Here is a 23184-nt window from a genome sequence, read left to right on the forward strand (position 1 = left end):
GGGACCCAGATTCCTTTGACTAGCTCCCCTTATTTTCTCAGCTGGCCCCAAAGGCTCAAAGCATCTCTTTCAGCAAACCACATGGACAAATGCCTCCCCCTTTCTTGCTATGCTTTCCTTCCTCTCTTTTTACATCATTGGATCTTCTTTATTGCTTACAAAACACCATTTGCATTTTAGAACCATTAGGCCTCTGCACTGAAGCACCCACTGCAGCTATCTTCATTTATATTATGGGTAATTAGGCCTTGGTAAAATAATAAACCTCAGAATTACACAATGAAGGATAATTAGAAATAAACAAAACACAGAGTTTCATTAAGGAAAACATCTCTTCCACATTAGCAACAAGCTCTGATGATCCACAAAGATCTCTTGTATCTAAGTTGTTCATAAAGAAAACTTACAAGAGATGAAGAGACTAGAATTCCTAGAGTCAAAAGCTTATGGTTATTCATGGAGGATCTCCGATTAAGGGGGAAAAAAGAGAGAGGAAAAATAGGAGGCTTTTAGTTTTGATACAGCGAAGCAAAAGAGCTCTAAGCTTTCTTCCTTATGGAAGTGATCAACTGTTGCTGCAGCTAGTTGCATCTCCACTGCTTGATCCATCAGAAGGCTCGGTGACACAGCTTGATTCTGATGAAGAGGCTGAGGAAGGCCGTTGATCTCTCTGTTGCAGCCCCATGAAATCAACGAACCCAATGCTACCATTTCTACTTTGGCTCTCTTCGTGGCATTCTTCGACATCAACATCCATCTTGGTAGCTCTTTTCTTCTTAAAAATACGACAGAGCACCCAATCTTTTGTAGGAACCATGGAACTCTGCATAAAAGCATTGCAGAATTTAGTAAGATTTTAGAACCGTTTACTTATCTCCACTTGCGGTTCTATTAAATTTTTTTTCTTCTTCTCACTTCTTAGAGACTCGTAGTTTTGTATCAGCATCTTTCATGAGGCTAGGAAACTGATAGAAAACAAGTAATTGATGAAATACTCAAACTACTTGATTGAAACTACTATTATGATTTTGTTGACAACCTAACAGGAACTTTTTAGCTAGACACAATTCAAAAAAGGAGATGAGAGGGCTCACTTAGCTGACAGAAATGTTCAAAAGGATTGGCAAAAAAGAAGCTGCTTGCTTAGCAGATATCAATTTGAGGGAGAGGGTGATAGCGAGTACAAGTAAAGTTTTCTTTCAAATTGAAGAAGAGGAAGGAGGAAAGGACTGAAAGCTCACAAGGGTTGAGTTCTTTCTTTGGGGAAAGACACAGGCTCTAGTCTCAGCGCCGGCGAGGCGATACTCATGCATGATCCAATCAGTCCTGGACCCTCTTGGAGGCTTCCCATGATAAAAGACCAGCACCTTCTTCATCCCCACCACCTGGTTGCTGCTCGAAGCTACGATCGCCTTGTCCTTCCCTGTTGCCTTCCAGTAACCGCAGCCGGTTGCCCGGTTCGATCGATTACCATTCCGATACTTGGCTTCTCTAAGGTGGAAAAAATACCGCTCTTGCTTACACGCACCTAAACAACAGGAAGGAGAGAAGGAAGAAGAAAAACACAACCATCTTCAAGCTCAACCCAATAATGTAATCATCTTCATCATCATTACATTCAGAGTGCTAAAGTAGAAAAAGCTGCATGCTAAAAATCTAGCTAAAATGATTCTGCAAAGACTTCCACTTTGCAAATTATGGCTGCCATCATGTCTATGATGAGAAAGTTGAGCTGGTTTTTTACAAACATTTCATGCATTAAAAATTAGTACTACTAACCAGGAAAGTCCCAAGGATTGTATTTGCCGAGATCGATCTCGGGGATGATGGAAGCCGGCAATGGACAGGAGAAGACCTTCCTCTTAAGGTACTGCACAACAAGCTCTTCATCAGTGGGGTGGAATCTGAATCCAGGGGGCAGCCTGAGCACTCCTTGCCTCATAAAACTTGGCTTGTCCATGACCAAAAGGAACCCCCTCACACCTCTTGCGTCACTTTGAAGCTAGAAGCAGTACCAAACACTTCGAGTCCAATTCCAGATGGGTTTGTAAGCTAATAGCACCCATGTTCCATTTTTTTTTCTCTCAAATCCAAGGAAGAGAGAGGAAGCAAGAGGGGGCGAGAGAGAGAGGGAGGGAGGGAGGAAGGAGGAGGAGGACAAAGGAGAGGAGGAGGAGAAGCAGGAGGAGGAGGTGAGTTTGTATATGAGAAAAGCGAGGGGCAGCTTTATAGTAAGGTTGCGGGGAGAAGGCGACGACCGCTGTGGCGTGAACCAGACTCGAACCCTTTGACGCATTTTAACAAATGTGTGGCGACATGGATTTTAGAGGAAAACAAAAATATATATTTTTTTATTGAAAAGGACAGAAGGAGGACTTTTCTGAATCGATTATCTTCCAGTTGACTTAAATACCCTTATCCTTTTGTCGTATCTGCGGAGAAGATACGCCAGCTGCTCGCCGATTAGGAGGGTCGTTTTGGTCATTTTGCCGCGGAGTGGCTCCGCCGTATGGAATAGGGGAAGCTTACGTCATGCTTACAGCTGGAGAGCATCAACGGCTCCCGTGGACTAGTAAGATGACTAAAATACCCTTCACGTTCATAACTTATTACATCAAGCGACCTTTTCTTAACTATTTATGACTACATTATTATATAGCCTTCCATCTTTAACATGACTCTTCAAAAAAAACAAAAATCCACACAGCTGAATCGAAGCCGCTCAGTTTAGTTTATTTTTGCCAATTATCAACTCAGCTATTTTTTGTGATAGTTTAGTAATTACGTTCAAAAAGCGATCACTGCACACCAAATGATTACTTTTTAGGATGAGATTTATTATTTGCTTGCTTATTTTTTCATCTTGTTCTGCACTAAGTTAAATCGAATTGCATGTAAAAAGCAATGGTGGATAGATTTTGTAGCCAACATAAAATTTCTGCATACAAGTTTGAAAGATAAAATTACTAGGACGGTGATATATGATAGCTTGATCTCTTTCTAATGAGGATCTCTCCAGTCTTAACCAAGCATGATCAGGAGATCTTTAAAAAAAAAAAAAAAAAAAGAGCTTTTTCTTTTTACTGAATTCCTTCAATTTTTTCCATTATGAGATAAGGCTAATATGGTAATCTTATGAGTCATAGTGGGTTAGGGAATCCAATTTGCATAGAGACACGGTTGTGGACCAAGTTGCTTCCAGAACAACAGACAGGAGGATATATATATATATATATATACACACACACAAAAGAAGAAAAGATAAGGCATATTGAGAATTTTAAAAGATAAGAATTATCCTTGAGGAGTTTTGGAAGTTAAAGAAGCATTAGAATAACAAGAAGCTAAGATTGAAACTTTCCTACAGGATAAAGGGGACAAGTTTTCCTTTATATATATATATATATTTCCTGCATATTATTGGGTGACAAAATTGATGAGGGGAAAGTACTGGCTTGTTAGAAAAATTGTGACACCAACTCTGCCAAGGATATTGTAGGTTGCAATCAGAGCCTCTATCAACTTATGGTAGCTTGTATGTAACCATCATAATTTGTCTATAGAAATAGAAAAAAAAAATAAAGAGACCATGGGGGCTGTTGGTGTCTATGCATGAATAGTATTTCCAAAGATGTCATGAGAAAATTAAATGTAGTAGACGATGCTCCAGTTGTCCAAGCTATGGTTACTAGTAATTTCAAAGTAAAACTTAAGAATTCAGACAACAGATGGTGAACAGTAAAAAAAGCGACCTAATCTATAGCTTGGGTGTATTTTTTTTTTTAAGTTTTTATGGTAGTGCTCACATGAGATTTATGTGAGCGATGTTGATATACCAAAAAAAAAAAAAAAAACCAGAGGTGGTAATGGGAATACAGTGTAGCCTCGTGAGGAACGTGGACGGGCTTTCGTTGCCGTAGGGAGAGGGGAAAAGTGGATTTTTATATAAATAGATACGAGAATAAGAGGTAAAAAGGCAGGAAAGAGATGTCATATTCCACTTGCAGTGTGGAAACATCTCAAGCCGGAATGCGGCTGGGTTTTATTGTAAGATATTTTGTCTGCTTTCGCTCATTAGGTTTTTATTCCATCTCAATTCTTGCCTCTGAAGTTGGTGTCTTTGTAGGTGCCGTTTTGGTTTTATAATTCTTTTTTCTGGTCAAAAGAGGTTTGCGTGTTGGGATTAGAAGAGGGTTTGTAGGAGTAAGAGGAGACGTCAAAAGGTACAATTATTGTGCTTGGATATTTTTTTTTTAAAAAAAAAGAAAAATTCTTGCTTGTTTTGTTTGGACTTGGCTTTGTTTATTTATTGGCTTCAGCGGTTCGAATTGATTGAGTGGAAGAACCAAAAAGGCCATTTGCCCCCCTCCCCCATTCTAAACTTCTGAGGGGATGGCTTGCACATGGTTGTGCCATTCATGGACCACACATAATGACACAGGCATAAGAAAAAAAAGTATGAGGTGGATATTCTATTTTATCATGTTAAAAAATCTAAAAATCAAAAACTTTTTTTACCTAGCAAGTTGTCAGTCTTGTGATTAAAAAAAAAAAAAATCTTCTTGTTGTTTTCATTTTCAGTATGTAATTTTTACTTGTATATATTATATGATCAGGTGATAAACATTTGCATATCAGCAAGCTACAAATTTTGAAATACAAAACTAAGTTATTCGGACTACCTAATAGTACTCTTCATATTGATGTCAACTGCATTTTGGTCTGGAAGCACTATAAGGAGGCAACGCATTTAAAATGATATTCCAATACGTCCTTTGTTTTGAGAAATTATGCACCAATATTTGTCAATGCCATATCTTTTAATCATTTACGACTTTCGCCCATGATCTGATGTAATTCACTAACCGTTTTTAGTTTGACTAAAAATTTAATGAATTTACTATTTCATTATCAAAAAGAAAAAAAATCAAACATTTACAGATATCGAAATTTCGGGTGTTGCTGGTAGGTTTTTCAGAATTGCAAGCTCATCAATCTATTTTTGTTGGAGTCAAAAGCCATTAGTTAAACGAAATTGGCATTCTAGACATAGTTGAAGCAACCAAACAATGTGAGAATAAAAGGTGTCCTTAATTGTTTCAAGATTGAAACATTGATAAAATTACAGCCCAATCATGGTTTATTAGAGCTCTCAAGTCTCAATCATACTCTGTTTTTAGTTGGTTCCATCATGTGAAATGGGCTTGGGTCTTACTCGTGCACCACTTAACTTTTTCCTCCTTGGCAGCCCTTTGTGGAAGTATCTACGCATCAAGGTGTGTCCCAGTCCCACTTGTGTGTGTGTGTGTGTGGCTTTGAAAGGGTGGATTCTAAATGTTGTGGTTCATATCATTGGGGGATGTTGGAAGAATCCTTGAACCTCATCCTTGGAAGGAACACGCTTTGAAACTCTCTTTTCCGAGAAGAAAAATAATATCAAAAAGTTAGTGGAGAGAAAAGAATTTTTCTGATGGTGATGGGCATCCCAAGTTGGGAGCAAATGCCCCCCCTGTTTCCTTTTCTCCTAAGTTTGATCGAGTTAAGCAAAGATTAACACAACGTGAATCATGTATTCATGATAAGTTATCACATTGCATTACTTTTAAGGAACAATAAATTTTTTTATATTTTGAAAGAAACTAAGCCCCTGTTTGGGAGAGCTGTTAGTAGTAGAACTTTTGGAAGTAAAGCTGTTTGAAGCAGAGCGTTTATAAAAAGCTGTTTGCTGTTTGATAACTACATTTCTAAAGTGCTCTGGCACTTTAACATGTATTTGGTAAACAAACTGCGAAAGTACTTTTGTATGACAAAATGACCATAAAGGACATTACCAGTCTTATATAATAGAGCATAATAAAATAAAATATGTATTAATACATAAATATATAATATAGTATAATATTAATGTAATGTAATATAATATTATTATAATATAGTACTATAACATTATGTATTATAGAATAATAATTTAATATAATATTAAATTATTTAACATAATATATCAATGTATTATGATATAATATAATATTATATTATATTTATAGTATAATACAATAATAAATATATAAAATATTATAATTATTAGTATAAATTAATTTTTCATCATTCTAATGATCATTTATCTCTCAATAGGATCTGTTACGGGGGAACTAAGCCGCCATGCTCCACGTGACCGGCACGCGCGCCCATGAAGACTACGGCTGTCCTTTGATCCAGCAATCCGACCCCGAGTCGGACATCTTCGGCTCCACAGCCCGACCTCGAGTCGGCTGCCCTTCGATCCAGCAGTCCGGCCCCGAGTCGGACATCTTCGGCTTCGCGGCCCGACCCCGAGTCGGCTGCCCCTTAATCTAGCAATCCGACCCCAAGTCGGATATCCTCAGCACCGCAGCCCGACCCCGGGTCGGCTGCCCCCTGATCCAGCACTCCGACCCCGAGTCGGAGATCTCTTGATAACGACAGGCTGCTTCCCAGAGGCACGCCGAGGCCTCCTGCTCCACTACTCCCTGCAACGGCTGTATCCGATGCTGTTCCACGATCTCCTGTATCAGCCGTACAAAGCGGAACTCCACTACGCCCTGTCATGGCCGTACCCAGCGCTGCTCCACGACGCCCTGTAACGGCCATGTCAGTGGCCACTCCGCCGCGCCCACGATGACAAACCCCCCTCAGAGACCCCCCAGCCAGGTATATATGCGGCTGGGGGGAGAAGGGGGGGTAAGCAATATCTTCCAGAGCACTCTCTTGCTTGCGATTATTATCTCTCCTTCTCCTCCAATCTCCTCTGACTTGATCGTCGGAGGGCCTCCACTACCCCAGTGGTGGTGCGAGGCTTGCTCGCAGGTTTCCCGGTGGAAGGTGAAGCGTAACCAACACCAACCAAGACAACTCAGACGGAACCCCGTTCACACCGCTGTGTCAATCGTTCTCGGTTTGGACCACCAGCAACAGGATCCATCTTCAATTTGTTTTAAATTTTTGGAAGAGGTTTTCAACAATTTTCATTCTCTCCTATTATTTATGACGCTCCCTAGCTTGTCCACCGTTCTCTTCTTTCTTCACTCTTCGTTGGCATCATCATTTCCTTATCAAAAAATAAGACTGACATTAAAAAAGTGGACGAATGTGAACACAAACCAATGACCCTCCAAGAGGCGTGGCAAATGACACAGTAATAATTAAAGAGAAAATGACCTTTGAGGTCTTCCTCCATGAGGGTGGTGTGCTTTCTCAATGCTTTTGGAGCGGAATGACCAGGCATACGATATTTTCTTGCAAATGAAGCAACACCTGAAATTACAAGCTTATTAGGCCATGCATATATCTTAGGGGACCCATGGATTAATTCTAATGGTGAGTTATCTGATAATTTTGGCCTATCTCCTAGCAAGTGGTATGTCGGTGGGTGATCGACGCATTGGAAGGGTCACGATTTTATATTTTTCGAGCGAAGATGGGCGGCATTATTTTAATGTTCTTAGGGATGAGATCTAATGAGAAATGTTTCAATTAATATGCGTTCTCTTAGTTATTTTCTCGGGGTTTTGGAGAATAGGGGTGATGTCAGTGGAGACAGTTCATAGAGTGATATGAACTCAATTGTTTGCTATTCTGGTGCAGCTCGAAAGCAGCTAGCGCATCTCATGAGCGTGAGGTGGTTGCCTCACTGAACATAATGGCTTGATGCAGTAGGTTTGTGGAGATGGAAATGTTTCGAACCAAAAGTGTTTTTCTCAAAGTAAATTTCGATGGTAGTCGGTCAGTGGATGGTGTGACTGGAGGGGTTAGATTTGTAATTAGGCACCACCTTGGTAGGATGATAGCAGCAGGAGGGCGGTGCACGCCGGGTCCACAGTGGTCAGGGTAGAGCTGCAGGCAGCGTGAGAGGGTATATCCTATGCGTGGCAGGTACTTGGTGTGGAGCAGGTATGTCTCGAGAGAGATTCTTCTGTAGTTATCGACTGGCTCCGAGGGGCGGATCGGTTTGGGGATGGTCATCCCCTCATTCGGAAGACCCATAGGATGGCGCGGTTGATGGGTGATGTTCAGGAAGGCGAACAGAGCTGCAGACTGGATCGCCTCCTTTGTTGTCCGGTATTCCAGAGATTTTCTTTGGACGTCTGTATCAGACATTCATCCCTCTTTGTATCTTTTACTTTTCCGCGATTTGGCAGGTTGCACTCACGTTAGAGTTATATAAAATGAGCAGCCGCTCTTGACAAAAAAAAAAACCAAAAGTGCTTCTCTCAAAGGAAAAAAAAAAGTGAGGCTAACCCCTTAACCATCAATCTTAGTCATTCTTTAATTTTTTGCAAAATTGGATATTATTATATTATTTTTGAATAAATACAATCATGAGAATCGATAAAACGTTCAACAATTAAGTGAGAGCCATGGAAGTAGAAGTCCATAAAAGTTAACTAATTTATGTCATTGGTCTAGGCTATAGAAGGGGCTCGGGCTCAAGTATACAACAGAAACGGGGTTGAATCTTTCACGGGAAAGAAGGATTCACCTTCCTTTGCATGAATCCACCATTGGATCGCAAAATGGTTGCTTCGATATCCATGCAGGCTGGCGAATGAATAGATTCAGAGTGCTTTGACATTTGTACAGAGTGCGACCCAATAGGCAATGCTGCAAGAGAAGATCAATTATTCTTTTGTGCTAAAGATACAATCCGAACCCTTATGATGGAGCCTAAAACATAATAAATTGGAGCTAGGCGAATAAAAAAGTCTAGATCCAACCATGGCCCACTAGAATCTCAGGCTCAGGCCATAGTTGGGCCTTTCAATTCTGAGCCTGTTTTGAGTAGGACAGCCAAGGAAATCAGATTCAGACTGGTATTAAAGCTTGGAAATTGCCTAACCTGGCCTAAGTTGACAATGTTATGTCACTTTCTCTGTGATTGAAGGTATAATGCAGCCATCTCTCTCTCTTATGCAGGTTAATTAAGACTTCTCAAGTCTCTCTCTCTCTTTCTGTCTCTCTCTGAGCCCTTCCTTTTATTACGGAGAAGGCAACTCCTACCAACTTTACCAGCTATGCATTGGCACCTTCTTTCCAGTGATTTAATCTAAAGAGCTTCCGGGACTAGAGAGTGGAAGAGGAAGATTAGGAAAAGCACTGGAAGAGGAATTAATATGGACATGAAGAGCATGAATATTATGACAATGGTAACAAAAACAAAGTCAAAAAGATCCTAAGACAAACCAAAAGATTTTTATGTTTATTATTTTGTTTACAAAGATTTTTTTTAAGAATTTAATAAAGCTGGATCATAATTTAATAACTAATTTACAAAAAAATTCTTTCAATACATGTCTGTCCCCACAATGCGGGATTGATTTATTGTGACTATCTCTTTATTGCTTCTGTAGCTGTATTTTTTCTAAAGGATTCTTCAATTTTGATTCGAGGGCTAAGATTATAAATGCAATTGATGAAAAATGAAACCACGCATATTTTATTCTTTTGAAAAACATATCTGTATTCCCATATATTTATTGAAAATTTGATTTAGAAAACAAAAGGTACCATATGAGCCTCTTTTTTCAATTATTCCGAAACAAGATTTTTTTTCTATCTAAAATCACATACTGAGATTGAATATGGCCGTGGAGATGCCAATCGACTCAATCAACCCTCTAATTGGCCCTCCGAGGAAGCTATCCGGCGAGGAGGCGAGATCAATTGGCCAAGAACTTCCTTACCTTCATTGCAGGAGCTTGTTGCTCTCATGAAGCTTATCTATCACCAATAAGCTGTAAATAGCACTCCATTGGCATTTTCCTTTTGAACCTTCAAAAGAATAAAAGGATAAAATGGCGAGAAAAAAAGATAAAAAAGGTTGGTGGTTCTTTCTTTTTTTTTTTTTTTTTTTTTTTTTTTTTGCTGCTAAAGCGGGTGTTTCATACTATACAGGTACGAATACACTCAGTAGAGTCTACAAACAAAAGGTCCCGGAATGCACCGGGCAAATCATCCTCACCAACCCATAGGATGCCTCCTGAGTGGCTCGCAATATATGCTGCCACCCAGTCCGCCGCCCCAATATCCTCACGATATACATGCATAGCTCGAAAAATAACCTCCTCCCTTACCATCAACCATATGTCATGAAGCAAAGGGTGAACTCCTCCATCACTGTGAGAGCTCTTCCGGACCCAACTGATCACCGTGGCCGAGTCGCCCTCCAAGAGGATGGAACTTGCCCTAAAGGTTGGTGGTTCTTCACAAAAACTCACCAGTCTCTACTCTAAGCCAGTTAACTGTCAACTTAGAGGATTTCAATTCAATATGACATCCTATAATCAGTGCTTTATTCTTTTGTTATTATTGCAACGATGTACGACTTTATTCAAAAAAATAGTCAAAAAACATTATTTAAATTAGTTAATTATATATCAATATTCAAAATTCATTAAATATATAATCAATATAGAACTAAATATATGCTGTGTGATCCATGTTGTCTTGTTATGACCAGTAAAGTGCTCCATGATCTCCAAAAATTTTTGGGAGAAGATGACTATGGGGTCTCCAATTTTAAATGCCTTCAAAGAATATATAAGGGATGAACGTCTCATCATACTTTACCACAACAATTTGAATGGTTTCATTGGGCCAACTTAATCATCAGGCCTCCACCCATGGAAGACAGCACTAACTTAGATGAAACCAAGCCATCCAAATAGAGGCCCCATGCTTTCCACGAGGATGCAACATTATGGCCGGATTTTTTTCATTCCATTCTTATATTATATGAGGATCCAAATAGATATAGATTTAGTTCGATATTGGTCATGCATGGGATAGAACTTATATATTTACACAGAATCAAAAAATCCAAATAGTATTTTCTAGCTACCATCTTTGAATGAAGTCCTGATTCATGATAAATAATATCAAAGCAGATCCGGCCCGTAGCTAATATGAACTATGAGACATTGCAGCATAGATTCATAAAGGCTGACTATAGGCCGATTGTGATATTTACGATTAGATTTGAATTAATTTGGACCCTCAGCCTGTTAAAGATGCTAAGGCTTAAATAGAGTTGTATGCGAGAATCCGTGCGGGCATGCATTTAGTTCTATATCGACTATGCACTGGATAGATGTTGGATATTTACATGGGATCAAAAAAACTAAATAATATTTTTTGGCTGGCTTTTTTTTTGGATGAGATTCTAGATTATAACATACTCTCTGTGAGACTATTCACTTTTTATATTGTCAAAACATAAGTCTAAACTTCATGACTCAACAAACACTACAAACATAAGTCCCACGTTGAGCATGTTCTGTTTAACTGTGACTTTGATCATGTTCTATGTTTAGGAAAAGATAAATGAAAACCATCAATTAGTTCTTGGCATTCACCAATAGTTGCTGTCTATTTCTAAATAAATCAGGGGACCATGGCAAGGGAGAAGGCCAAAGGGGGAGTATGAAGAGTGCAGTAATAGTAGTATACTGCATCCGGGTAGGATGAATCGCTTGCCAAAACAGAATCTATTGATTCTCTTCCAATTTGTTGGATCATAGATACAATGAATTACTTCATGGGCTAAGTCTCCAAGTGTGATGATTTACTTCGCCAGTAACGTTTCTAATTCAAGACTTGAATGGCCTAGCTGAAGTGGTTGCTCCTTTTTACCCACAATTGGAAGTGGATTCTGCAAAAATAATCTATTTCCTGATAGATTTTGCAAGAAAAGGGCATATTGATTTTTTTAGCCTCTCCCAGACAAAATTGTCCTTTCATATACCTGATAATGTATCTCTCGATAGAGTGGCGAAAACATATATGGTGAGTGAAATTAGGATTAGCTCAATGAAGTGTAGGAGACCGCTAAGGACAGGAGCGATAGTGGTGATGGTGGTGGTGGTGGTGAAGTTAGAGATGAAGCTTAGCAACCAATGCCACACCCTCCTCCATGACTTTCTCCCCAGCCACACCTCATCTTCAACCCTAACTCATTTTTCTTGATCACCACCTAAGATGTCGATGTCATCATTGCCCATAAGCACCATCTCAACATTGCTGGCACCACCTCCGCTTTTTTGTTTCTAGGGTCTCTTGCATCTCATTTAGCTAATCTCGATTTGTCTTATCGTAATATTTTGGTCACCATATTGAGAAAATACATTATTCGATATTTGAAGGGACAATTTCATCAGTGAGAGGATAAATATGGAGCAAGCTGCAAAAAAAACTATCAGCATTTTTCTTAAAAAATCAATTAGGCTCTCAATTACAATGGATGAACACCATTTGGTCCACCTGATAACTGTGTGGAGATCCATTCAATCCAAACTCTGATCAGTATAAACTGATGAAGGGAGCATAGTAGCAAATGCCTGACCATTAAAAGTGATCTGAGCATTTGCAAGCACCAGAGCAATCATAGCATGATACCAAATGCCTTCCAATAACAAAAATTCTTTTTGACAAGTATAAGTTACACCCCTCACTTACATACTGTTGCATGCATTTGGCTTGCAGTCCTCTCAAAGTTAGTATAAATTTGCTGAGCAAGCTCCCAAAGGCTCCATTTCATTCACATTTTACCTCTACAAACTGAACACTTTCCATTATGGAAAGAGAAGCCATCCTTCCCCTGGTATCCAAAAGACTTGACCAAGATAGAGGACAACATGAGAGGCTCTGCTTAAAAACCATCATAGCAAATTCCAGTTGCAGTTTAAGAAGGGGTCTCAGCCATGATGTATACGAGTATGATAGGATTCTTCATAACAGTGTTAATGCCTGGTCAAAAAAAAAAAAAAAAAACTTGGCTATTGTTGCACCAATTCAGGTATAAGCCTCATCAAAAATGAAAGCTCGCCCTGAGAAAACTCTAGCTTTGTTGACTCCTTTGCCTTCTCCTCCTTTACTGAATTAGACAAGCTTTCATCTCCTACTGTCTCTGGGTTAATGAAATCTGAAACAGCTTCAGCGATCTCTTGAACCAAGTCAACAATAACACCATTAATTCCCATCAGATGCTGCATATATACTGCCTCAGGAACATTGCTGCAGACACAAAAAATATTGGATTAGTGACACCAAACTAATAAAACCCGACATTTATCTCGATCAGAGGAAAGTTGATAGAGGCTTACTTTAGTTGACCATAAGTTAAGAGGGCTAGATTGGATTCCTTTATTCTAGGTATCATGGATGGATTTCTAAAGATGGCTTTAACTTCAGATACTATCCCTTGCAGGCCACCTGCCAAGCATAATTTAATGGCCTCATCCAGAGAATTCCTCCTCACATCACTATAGATCTCTGATCCGCCATTTGTAAGGAAAAACACCTGTTTCAAAAGTCATGCAATCAAAAGGTCAATTACTATTTTTATAGCTTATCCGAGTCTTTTAAATTCTAATTGTAAGTCTCGAGGAATGGAAGCTCTACTTACAGGGTAAGTGTCCTGCAATTTCCGAATAAGTTGTGCTGCATCAGGTTGGAAGCTTGAGAAGATTATTGTTCTTTCATTTGCATACTTGCAGACCACCTGCCAAGAATAATATACTGAAGTTAAGAACAACCACATCCACAAAATTATTGTTCTAAGAAAAAACAATAAGAAGAAAGAAATTTGATTAGTAGCCATAGGGATAAGATGTACATACTTGCAAAATTACTTGGAGAATGTGAGTTAGCTGCTCTTCTTGGAAGACAAGATTGTCATCAAATTTCAACTCAATGTTGAATCCAAGATGGGAATCAACCCTTTGAAATACTTCTTCCAATGTGCAAAGAGGGTCATCAACTTCCACATTCCAATCAAACACTCTCCCATCCTTGGTCTTTCTAAATAATGTCTTTCCCACCTTCCCAGGCTCTCTTTGGGGCCCATAAGAGAGGAATTCTTCCATGGTAAGATCGGTCACACGCTTCTCAGATATATTGCCCTGGATGATCAAAAGCAAAAAAAGATTATTTAACAGAATAAGATTAAGAAGAAATGTTTAATTGTGATCATAAGAAAAAAAGAGAAGATATAGAATCTTACATCCTCTTCAGTGAGTATAAAGTTGTCGTGGAAGATTATTGGGCAGTCATCTCTGGTCACCTACAAAAATCACATTCATGGTTCTCTTATAAGGTTCTTCGCTCATCCAATATTTTTAAGGAAGAAAAGAAAGAAAAAACCCCACGAAATTAAAGAAATCAGTGCCTTGATTTTATTTTTTTTTGCTACAACGGATGATTCATACAATTCTAGTACGAATATATCCAAAAAAGTTAAAGAATAGCGAGCCTTGGAGCGCTCTAGGTAACTCTCTCTCTCCAACTCACAAAGCCCCCACTAGAGTGATTGGCTACATACGAGACCACCCAATTTGCAACCCCATTAGCCTTTCTATAAACATGCCTGGCCTGAAAGGCCACATCACCACCAACTATAGTTCGAATGTCTCAAAGCAGGAGGTGGTACTCACCCACACCGCCGGTGCCCTTTGGAGTGCCTTGATTTGGTGTAACGTAAAACTTGGGAAATAAAAGTAAAGATCACACTATTGAGTGGCCAAAGAAAAAAAAAATTACAAGTATGGGCCAATGCCCTACAAGGAAATATCTTTTTTCTGAGAAATGCAGATGGTTATTTCCCACCGTAAAGAATGGCCACTTCTAAGGTGGTCTAGGAACAAGCAGATCAAGTACGTAAATTGCCCACTACACCTGAAATAGCAATAGTTAAACACATTTGCATACCCAACCTTACACCATTGACTTCGGATCCTTTGCGGTGCATGTACAATCCTAGATGGCCACCACATCATCCGATCATGGAAATAAATGGCAACGTTGTGTGCGATTCACGATATGTTTTGCATGCCGTCCGCCACATCTTGTTCGATAGCCATCCGTCTTCGTAATCGGATGATATGGTGGTCATTCAAGACTACACAACTCTCTACGGTGCAAAACATGTACCCTAGAGGATCCTTACCCCTTTATTGACATGCAGCATAAGCACCTTAGTGTAAAGGTATAGCCTTGCATGTTTGCATATGTGTATTTATTATTGGAAAGTTGGACAAACTTAGTACTTTGTGACTCAGAATTCATTAATGATACCGCACTTTGTTAATGGGCTTATTTGGACAAACACCATAATGAGATGATGAAACCAATAAAAGGTTACCAGGGGCAACAACTTAATACATTTTCCCCTAGGTTGCCACATCCTAGGGATTTTGACTTTTATCTAAAAATAATCAGATTACTAATCAATGGACAATATGAAAAAACAATCTTTAACGTGCAAAGTTATACAAATGTTTTATTAAGATCAAGAAATACTAGTTTTGCACGTCCTTTCTCTTCAGAAACCAGGAGAATGGATCCTCTATGGTGCATAGGCTGCACCATAAAGCGCCTATGTAACCATCGATAGCTACCATCAAAAGATGAACGGCTTTAAAATGAGACAATCTACGATGATCATTGAAGGTTCTACAGCACGTCCTCCCGGAGGGTGACTCTGCGACGGTTATTGAATGGATTTGGCAGACTTCTAAGGTGCTTGGCGACTACCATCTGCTGGTGAGAGACATCCGAGCCATGGTTTCCGACGGGCTGATGCTTCAAGTGAAGCATGTATTTAGAGAAGCCAATGGGGTGGCTGATTGAGTAGCTTCTTTTGTGGCTAACCATTCGGGGGACCACCTATGGAAGGGAGAAGCGGAGTTGCTTACAGCTTTTCGTGATGTACCGCTTTCTGATTTTCTTGGTTGTATTCATATGTATGAAACTTCCGTCTTCAGCCAAAAAAAAAAAGGGCTATACAGCACTCTACGGTGCAGTCTACGCACCATAAAGAATCCTAATTGCAAGCACAATCATCTAATGTAGCACCTTGGCATCCATGATCGAAAAAATGGTATTATGTGATCGCAATTCAATCACTCCTTGTAAAACTTTTTCTACCACAAAATATAGATCCAGATTTTGTTCTCATCCTAACCGCGTGCAAGTCACGTGATCAGTCCTTGTCCTGGAGCGGTAAAGCTAACGGAAGCTTTTCTGGCTCCACAAACCACCATAACCTCTCCAGTCATCCTCAACCCTTCCTAAAATGAAACTCATAACATAATAAAATTAAATGGCGTTGATGCAATGCCTAGGTTTATAATTAAATGACCATGGCCAATTTTTGTGGGACCCACCAAAAACACCGTGGACCAAACGACCGATCTGACGGTCCAGATCGCATCACAGCGTCCACCGAAGAACGGGTCAACCGTCGTCTCTTTTTCCGGCCATAAAAGCACACGTGGCCCACTCGATACACAGCCACGCGGCCTCATGAACCCGCCCTTTGACCTCTTTCCCAATGGGACAAGGGGCCGCGGCGACTCACCGGCGGAACGCCGCGCACCAGGCGCGGATCGCCGCGGTCCGAACGGAGCGCCGACAAAAACGGGCAGCCGGAGACAAAACGCCGGCGAAGAGGGGGATAGGAGAGATAACGGGAAAAGGATGGCGGCGTGTGTTTTATATACCTGGACGTCGAACTCGACGAAGTCGACGGGGAAACGTCCGGCGTGGTTGAAGGAGAGGATGGAGTTCTCCTTGATCTCCTTCATCCGGCGGTCCGGCGACGCCAAAGCGTTCATCCCCTTCCCCCGGTGGCCGATGACGACGAACTTCGCCGGCTTGAACGCCGACTTCACCACCTCCATCCCTGTTCACAACATCCGTTGCCTCAGCTTTATCCAACCCCCAACCTCTATGCACCCAAAATCCAAGAATAATCTCTTGAGAGATATATTACAGAAAGAATAAAAAAATAAAGTTTTTTTTATTACCTTTGGGGAGAAGGGAGGAGGCTACGGCGATCGTCGGGCCCTCGGGGACCAGGTCGAGATTGGGGACATCGGAGACATGAACGGCCTTCAGAGCCATTGATGTTAAGATGATTGGTTTTAGCGTCAAGAGTTTGGGATTTGGAGGTGGAGAGGGCGATGAGAGAGAGTTGGGGAGGAGAAAGGAATTTAAAGGAGAGCGGAGGAGAGGGAATATTCGGTATAGCGTTCGCGGATGGGAGGTTTATGCCGCGGGATATTCCATGGGGTCCACGGGATAACTCGGATTCCGAAGCTTCTTGGGAAACGTCGACGTCGGTCCGGGGTGGGGGATATGATATCAGGAGGGGATTACTCCGTCAGGGGGGGATAAAGTGGATAACGGAGGAGGGATAGGAGAGGCTGTGGATGGCAAGGGCTAGCTATTGTGTATAAGGATTGGTGGGGGTGGTTTAGCCAGGGATAAGGAGGAGGAGGACCTTCTCAAAGCCTCCATCTTCCCTCTCGTTGGGGAGGGGGGAAGTTGGTGGGATGGAATATGCCTCTGAAATATTCTATCATTTTCGGTCATCCATTTGACTCGTCAAAGCTACGTCCCCACAAGGGATATAATGATCTTGCTATTCTGAGGAGAAAGGCTAACGGTTTACCATTTATTTTGGAATTCATTATTTTGGGTTTATCCTTTTAACAACCATCATTATTACTATACATACATATGTATTCTTGCATAGTAATAATCTTTTTTTTTAATGGGTAAACAATAATATAGTCTAGTTGAAGTTTTTTGAAGTGTATATAGTTAATTTAAGTTGAAGAAGGGACATGGATTCTTCTTGGAACATAATATGGTCTTTTGACAGTCAGAAATAGGCTCCTATCTACTTTATAGATGCTACTGTTGGTGCCAATTTGCTTGTTGATGTCAAGTCTAATATCTTTGGGGTTGTTTTATATGACTAGGCGATTGTTGTTTATATGGACATACTTAATGGATGCAAAAAGAGTAATAATGCACTTGACATTACCATAACATGGTAACGTAGAATTTGTCATGAAGAATTGCTTGGACAAGTCCCAACTTTTACTTTTTCATTCATTTATATGAAACATTGTTATGAATTGGATGGCTTGGATGTGGAAGGGTCTAATTGAACATAGTTTGGTGGTAAAACCAAGCATGCATGGTAGGTAAGGTAATGAAGTAGAAGCAAAAGGATAATTAACTTTAAATAGAGAGATCAAATATGACCTTGGAAAGATTGTCCAAAATACCTACTTAGCTTTGCAAAGAAGATCATGATCGCTATCTTATAGTTGCAAAGGTTTCCATGGCCAATGGAGAGAAATATCCATTGGAGGAATTGGGAGTGGAAATGAGAAGATATCACTATTGGGCTAGGAAGGGGTTAGAGGGATACCTAGCTGGCTATTAGGAGAGTTTTGATGCTAGGGCAAGAGAGGAGCAACTATAATATAGTTAGAAGGAGAGGCTTGTGGGTGGTGGTAAGAAAAGAGGTAAATGTATGGAGATTAGGATGGGAATAAGTACAATCACTTGAATTACTATCCAATTTGGCTAAACAAAAGCCTAAGAGGTAAGAAAAGAATTTTTCTAATAGGTTTAGAATGTGGCAACTACCAATCTAAAATCCTTCTTTTAGAGATATATTGAAACAATTAACTAACTATTGTCATTCTAACACCTAGCAATGCCAGATGAGGCAAATTGCTATTATTTCTTAGTTTTGGTTTTTTTTTTTTTGTTTTAGAGATGAAAAATTCACTTGAAACAATTTCCAGAATTTCACCATGGATTAACATCTGTTGTTCCATAATAATGTAGGGAAGCTTCGATACTTACAAATAGGAATCCCCATTTGACCAATCAACTAAGGGAGAATTTTGAACGTAGAGCTCTTGGTACAACTAGCAAGAATCTTTTAACAGCTTGATCAGTTGGAACCTTCATAAAATGGTGAATAATTGCACTTAAATTATATGTATAAATTTATATATTAATCTATTATTAAGCATATTTATTAATCTCACACATCTTTATTTGTTTTCAAAGTTCAGTAACTTCTTGCTTGTTGCAGTAGCTCATTTAATAAAGTATATGCATGTGCATACCAGGGAAAGGGAGAGGAGGGATGGAAGAGAGAGCAATAAAAAAACCTAAATACCATAAGTAATCTTATGCAAATAATAATTTCTCTTCCCTCAAACATATATTTTAAAAAAAGGAAGAAAGAAAAGAAAAAAAAGGAAGTGGCTAGAAATGGTTTTCTTTAGTGATATAATCCATAATAAAGTATGGTTCGGACGCTTACTTCTATTTAAAAAAGGGAACACAGTTTTTGTTTTAAATATTTGTACAATGTATACTTACTTTTAAGTTATCAATTATTCAAGTATACACTATCTTAATAATAGTGCATCTATTCTTAAAGTTTAAATAGACAACAGTAAAAACCTAGTTTGTTAAACATATACAGAGTATATCATAATAGGTTCGAGAAAAACAGATATGATAAGAACTATTCAATTATTATAGAAGAATATCATATTTTATTTGACCTCTACCACAATGATAAATCTAGAGTATTTCCAAGAGTTCCATTTTAGGAATACTAGCATCTTGTATTGCAATGCATCCTTGAGAAAATGGCATGTAGTCACTTAAATTAGAGGAACAAACCCATTTTTGGATGCCATATGGAATCCATGGTGGAATCATGCTCCCATTTCAGCAAAGAGATGTATGTAGTTTCTCTTTTGGTAAGGATGTTTTGGGAAGGAAATTATTTCTTCCTCTCTCAAGAGCTTCCCAAATTCACATTTGCTTTTTTGCCCCCTTTGGACAGCCATGGGTACAGTTGGCACCTCCAGCAACCAAACCCTATGCATCATACTAAAAACCAGGTTTATACCGTTTCTTGGCGGAGGTGATCCTATGCAGCATTCCTTTGGGAATTATATCACAAGGGGAAAAACTGAAAAAAATTGGAAATTCTGCCCTTAAGAGATGATGTTATACTAATTAATGAGCATCTTTGCTAGTATATCTCTCTCTATTTAACTATCTTCTTGTCACAATTCAGGACCTCACCCAAAAAAATAGTCAAAAGGTGTTATTTGAGTTTCTTGGTTCAATATGGGACTAAATATAGCATGCACGGTCTTCACATATTCTCTCCGTTTAGGCCCTCACGTTCTCATAAAGCTAAGGATTCAAATTTAATTATAAGCACCACGGTCGACCTGTAGACAGCCTTCATGAACCAATGCTGTAGTGTCCTTTAGTCCACATAGACTGTAGGTTGGGTTCGCTCTGATACTATATATCACAATTCAAGATCTTACCCAAAAAAGCTAGCCGAAAAATGTTATGTGAGTTCTTTGGTCCTTTATAAGTATCCAAAATCTATCCATCAAATAACCAATGTGGGACTAAACATATGCCTGCACATATCCTCTTCTCACACTCCTCCAAATACTCTTAATATTATTAATTACATTAATGTAATTTAGTTGTGAAAATCTCAAAAAAAAAAAAGATAAATAAGAAAAGTGAAACAGTGAAAAATAGAAGAATATTTTCAATAACATAAATAAAAAAATTATTCATATGCGAGATTATAGTAGTTTGAGCTTTCACCCACATGCATTCATGTATCTAAGATTAGTTATGCACGCAATATTGATTGGTGACATTAAAATCCTCAAAATCTCTTAAGAATTTCCTATGCCAGCACAAATTGAGAACAAAATTTTTAAAAAGACCCGCTGAAAACTAAAATATTTAAAGATTCTCCCAATATTTTTTTTCCTTCTGTCCCCCAAAAAAAACTGGAGATAAAGATTTGATTACTTTTGACCAGTCCAAAATGGGGTTCTAGTGGGATCTAGATCTAAACTGACCTAGCATGCACGTTATTCATGGGAGATGGAAGACTTCTCTTTATTAATGGCATTCCAAAATGGATTCCACACCGCAAGGGTGGACTGCATCGCAAAGGGAACCTTCGCCAGCGGTTTCGCCCACAGAATATCTTAATACACCGGAACATGGTGTCAAGGAAAAGTTGGATAAGTGAGGAATATAATATACAGTGCTGTCGGGGACTGGAATATTGGACCAGAAGAAGACGTCAGACATGACGAGTTAGTTCATGCCTAGTGCTATGACTAGAATATATCCAATATTAAAGGAAAGTAATTGTACAAAGAGGATTGCTTTCAAATTCTTTAATTTGGTCCAAAGTCTAATGTTAGTATTTGAAAATTTTTAATTTCCATTCTTCTATGGAAGAATTTAGGTCAGATTTGAGGAGGAGTCAAAGTGCCCATCCATATGAAACCATACATGAATTATATAGACAATTGGTTCTATGTAAGGGTTGAAGGTTATGTTCAAATAATGTTGTCTCTTATAGTGGTTGATGGCTTAGGTAAATGGCAACCTTTGGGGCTAGCTAGAAAACATTTCTTGCTATTATGGCTAGAGTAAAACTACCCAGTTACTTAAGAGAGCTCTTTTTTTTTTCTTTTGAAGGGAAAAGAGAGGAAACCAAATACTTCCCCTCAACTTTTATTCAGTAAAATAACCTAATCAAAAATCAGTAAAATTTATCTCAGCAAACTAATCAAAAATCAGCTAGGCAACAATAAATGGGCCAATAACATCCGAATTGTATATGACTCATGTTTTAAACTATTTTGCATGTTTATGGCCCACTTAATCTCTAGGAGTATCACCAACACACATCTTTGGCAAACCTTTTGGTTGCGCCAAGTTTTACTGGAAGAAAAAAAAGTTCTTTCCAGGCTACTGAGGCATTTGCCTCTTCACCCCTATCTCAAACTAATACTAGAAATTTTTCCCCTTATCTTTTAACAAATAGAGGCTAATCCTCCCTTTTCTATCCTGCACACAACCACTCTTGGGGGTTCACTCCAACAATAATCAAACCATGACCATTTCCAATGTGGGATTAGACAATATCATCCAAGCACCCACTTAATAATAGAGGTTTTGGCATATGTATATACCCCTACAAAAATGCCTAATTTCATAGTTACCCCTGCAAAGATCTAATTTACATATTTTTCCTAAGTCCGAGTTCTTTTTTTGCGCATTAACCACCCTATGTTACTCTCCATTAGACGTTCTTTTAGCATATGTACCTTGTTGTTGCTCTATTAAAAGAGACCATTAGTGTTGGTAAATTTATGAGATGATATTTTACTCTCGCAAACCAACTTTAAAAAATTAAAGTTTAAGAGATTAATAAAATCCCTAACCATCAAGTAAAACACAAACCTTTTAAGCACTAAGATAATATTTCAGAATACTTATACTGACTGAATTTAATTATTTAGACTAGCTTATAACATTTGAATAGTCAATTCTTTTCTTTTTGAAAAAACAATGATATGTCAGTTATTTTATTGTCAGAAGTTAGTGTAAAATGGAGATCCATATGATATAAAGAATAATAGTTGAAATGGAAATTTATTAGATGCTTATACATTCTATATTACATCTTACTAGTAGAGCAAATATAAAATAACCATAAATTTATATAAAATTTATTAGATGCATCACATGCTTCTACTCTTTAAAAGTAACTTAAATTTTTCCATTGCATACCATTCCTTCATGCTCTTTAATGACATACTATTAACCTATGGTTGAATGACATACACGAACTGCACCTATGACATAAGAAACCTGAAAAACATAGACTTTTATGATTGCTATTAATATTAAAATGGTTAAAAATAATAGGCACTACAATACTATCTAGATGCCTCACCATGTTAACCTATATCAACAAATAGAATTTGTTGGGGTTCAAATTTGGCCCGAGGGTGACCACGCTGGTGGAGTGGTGGAGCCGAGGGAGCCGCCAGTGCTGGAAAGGAAAAGACGGGAGCCACCTCCTGCATGACCGCCGCGGACCTACACAAAGCTTCACACGTGTTTTCGGTGAGTGCCCTCCGACGATCAAGTTAGAGTGGGTAAATTTGGTCCAGCCAAAAGGTTTCTTAGGAATTACCTAACCAAGCTATTTATAACCTCGGTAGAGTAGCCCAGGTGATGGAGATACTATCAGTCCCCATCATGAGGAGGTATGGCTTTGAGCCGGATGGCGTACAACTCAAGTAGGCTGGTGACGTGCGGTACAATTCGTTTTTAAGAACGGTAGGGCGTTGACAGTCATAGCAGGGTATGGACGGAGTAGTCAAGGTGTCGTCTGACTGCTGTTGGCCGGTTATGGAGACACAACACGACGGTGTGGTGGAGTACAGCCACGTAGGTGGGCGTAGGCCCGCACGTGGATGT

At 39.1% G+C, this 23184-nt stretch overlaps 2 protein-coding genes across 3 annotated transcripts; both read right to left on the reverse strand.

Moving 5' to 3' along the window:
• Nucleotides 1–297: 297 nt before the first annotated feature.
• LOC103708093 (NAC domain-containing protein 83-like) lies at nt 298–2316 on the reverse strand. The gene is made up of 3 exons (XM_008792871.5): nt 1780–2316; nt 1242–1528; nt 298–823 (listed from the first exon to the last, which is right to left on the reverse strand). The coding sequence occupies exons 1-3, from the start codon at nt 1958–1960 to the stop codon at nt 566–568; spliced, it is 726 nt and encodes a 241-aa protein (XP_008791093.1). The 5' UTR covers nt 1961–2316; the 3' UTR covers nt 298–565.
• Nucleotides 2317–12420: 10104 nt separating this feature from the next.
• LOC103708094 (glycerophosphodiester phosphodiesterase GDPD2-like) lies at nt 12421–17312 on the reverse strand. Of its 2 annotated transcripts, none has more exons than XM_008792872.5 (7): nt 16836–17312; nt 16530–16711; nt 14033–14092; nt 13650–13931; nt 13436–13531; nt 13134–13330; nt 12421–13044 (listed from the first exon to the last, which is right to left on the reverse strand). In XM_008792872.5, the coding sequence occupies exons 1-7, from the start codon at nt 16930–16932 to the stop codon at nt 12807–12809; spliced, it is 1152 nt and encodes a 383-aa protein (XP_008791094.2). In that variant the 5' UTR covers nt 16933–17312; the 3' UTR covers nt 12421–12806. The 2 variants fall into 2 exon arrangements, with proteins under 2 accessions (XP_008791094.2, XP_038989344.1); XM_039133416.2 differs by having other exon boundaries at nt 16530–16756; nt 16836–17309.
• Nucleotides 17313–23184: the final 5872 nt, after the last annotated feature.

Source organism: Phoenix dactylifera, chromosome 4 (genome assembly GCF_051530095.1).
Source record: "Phoenix dactylifera cultivar Ajwa chromosome 4, Ajwa_hap1_PhDact_Kaust_v1.1, whole genome shotgun sequence".
NCBI lineage: Eukaryota > Viridiplantae > Streptophyta > Magnoliopsida > Arecales > Arecaceae > Phoenix > Phoenix dactylifera.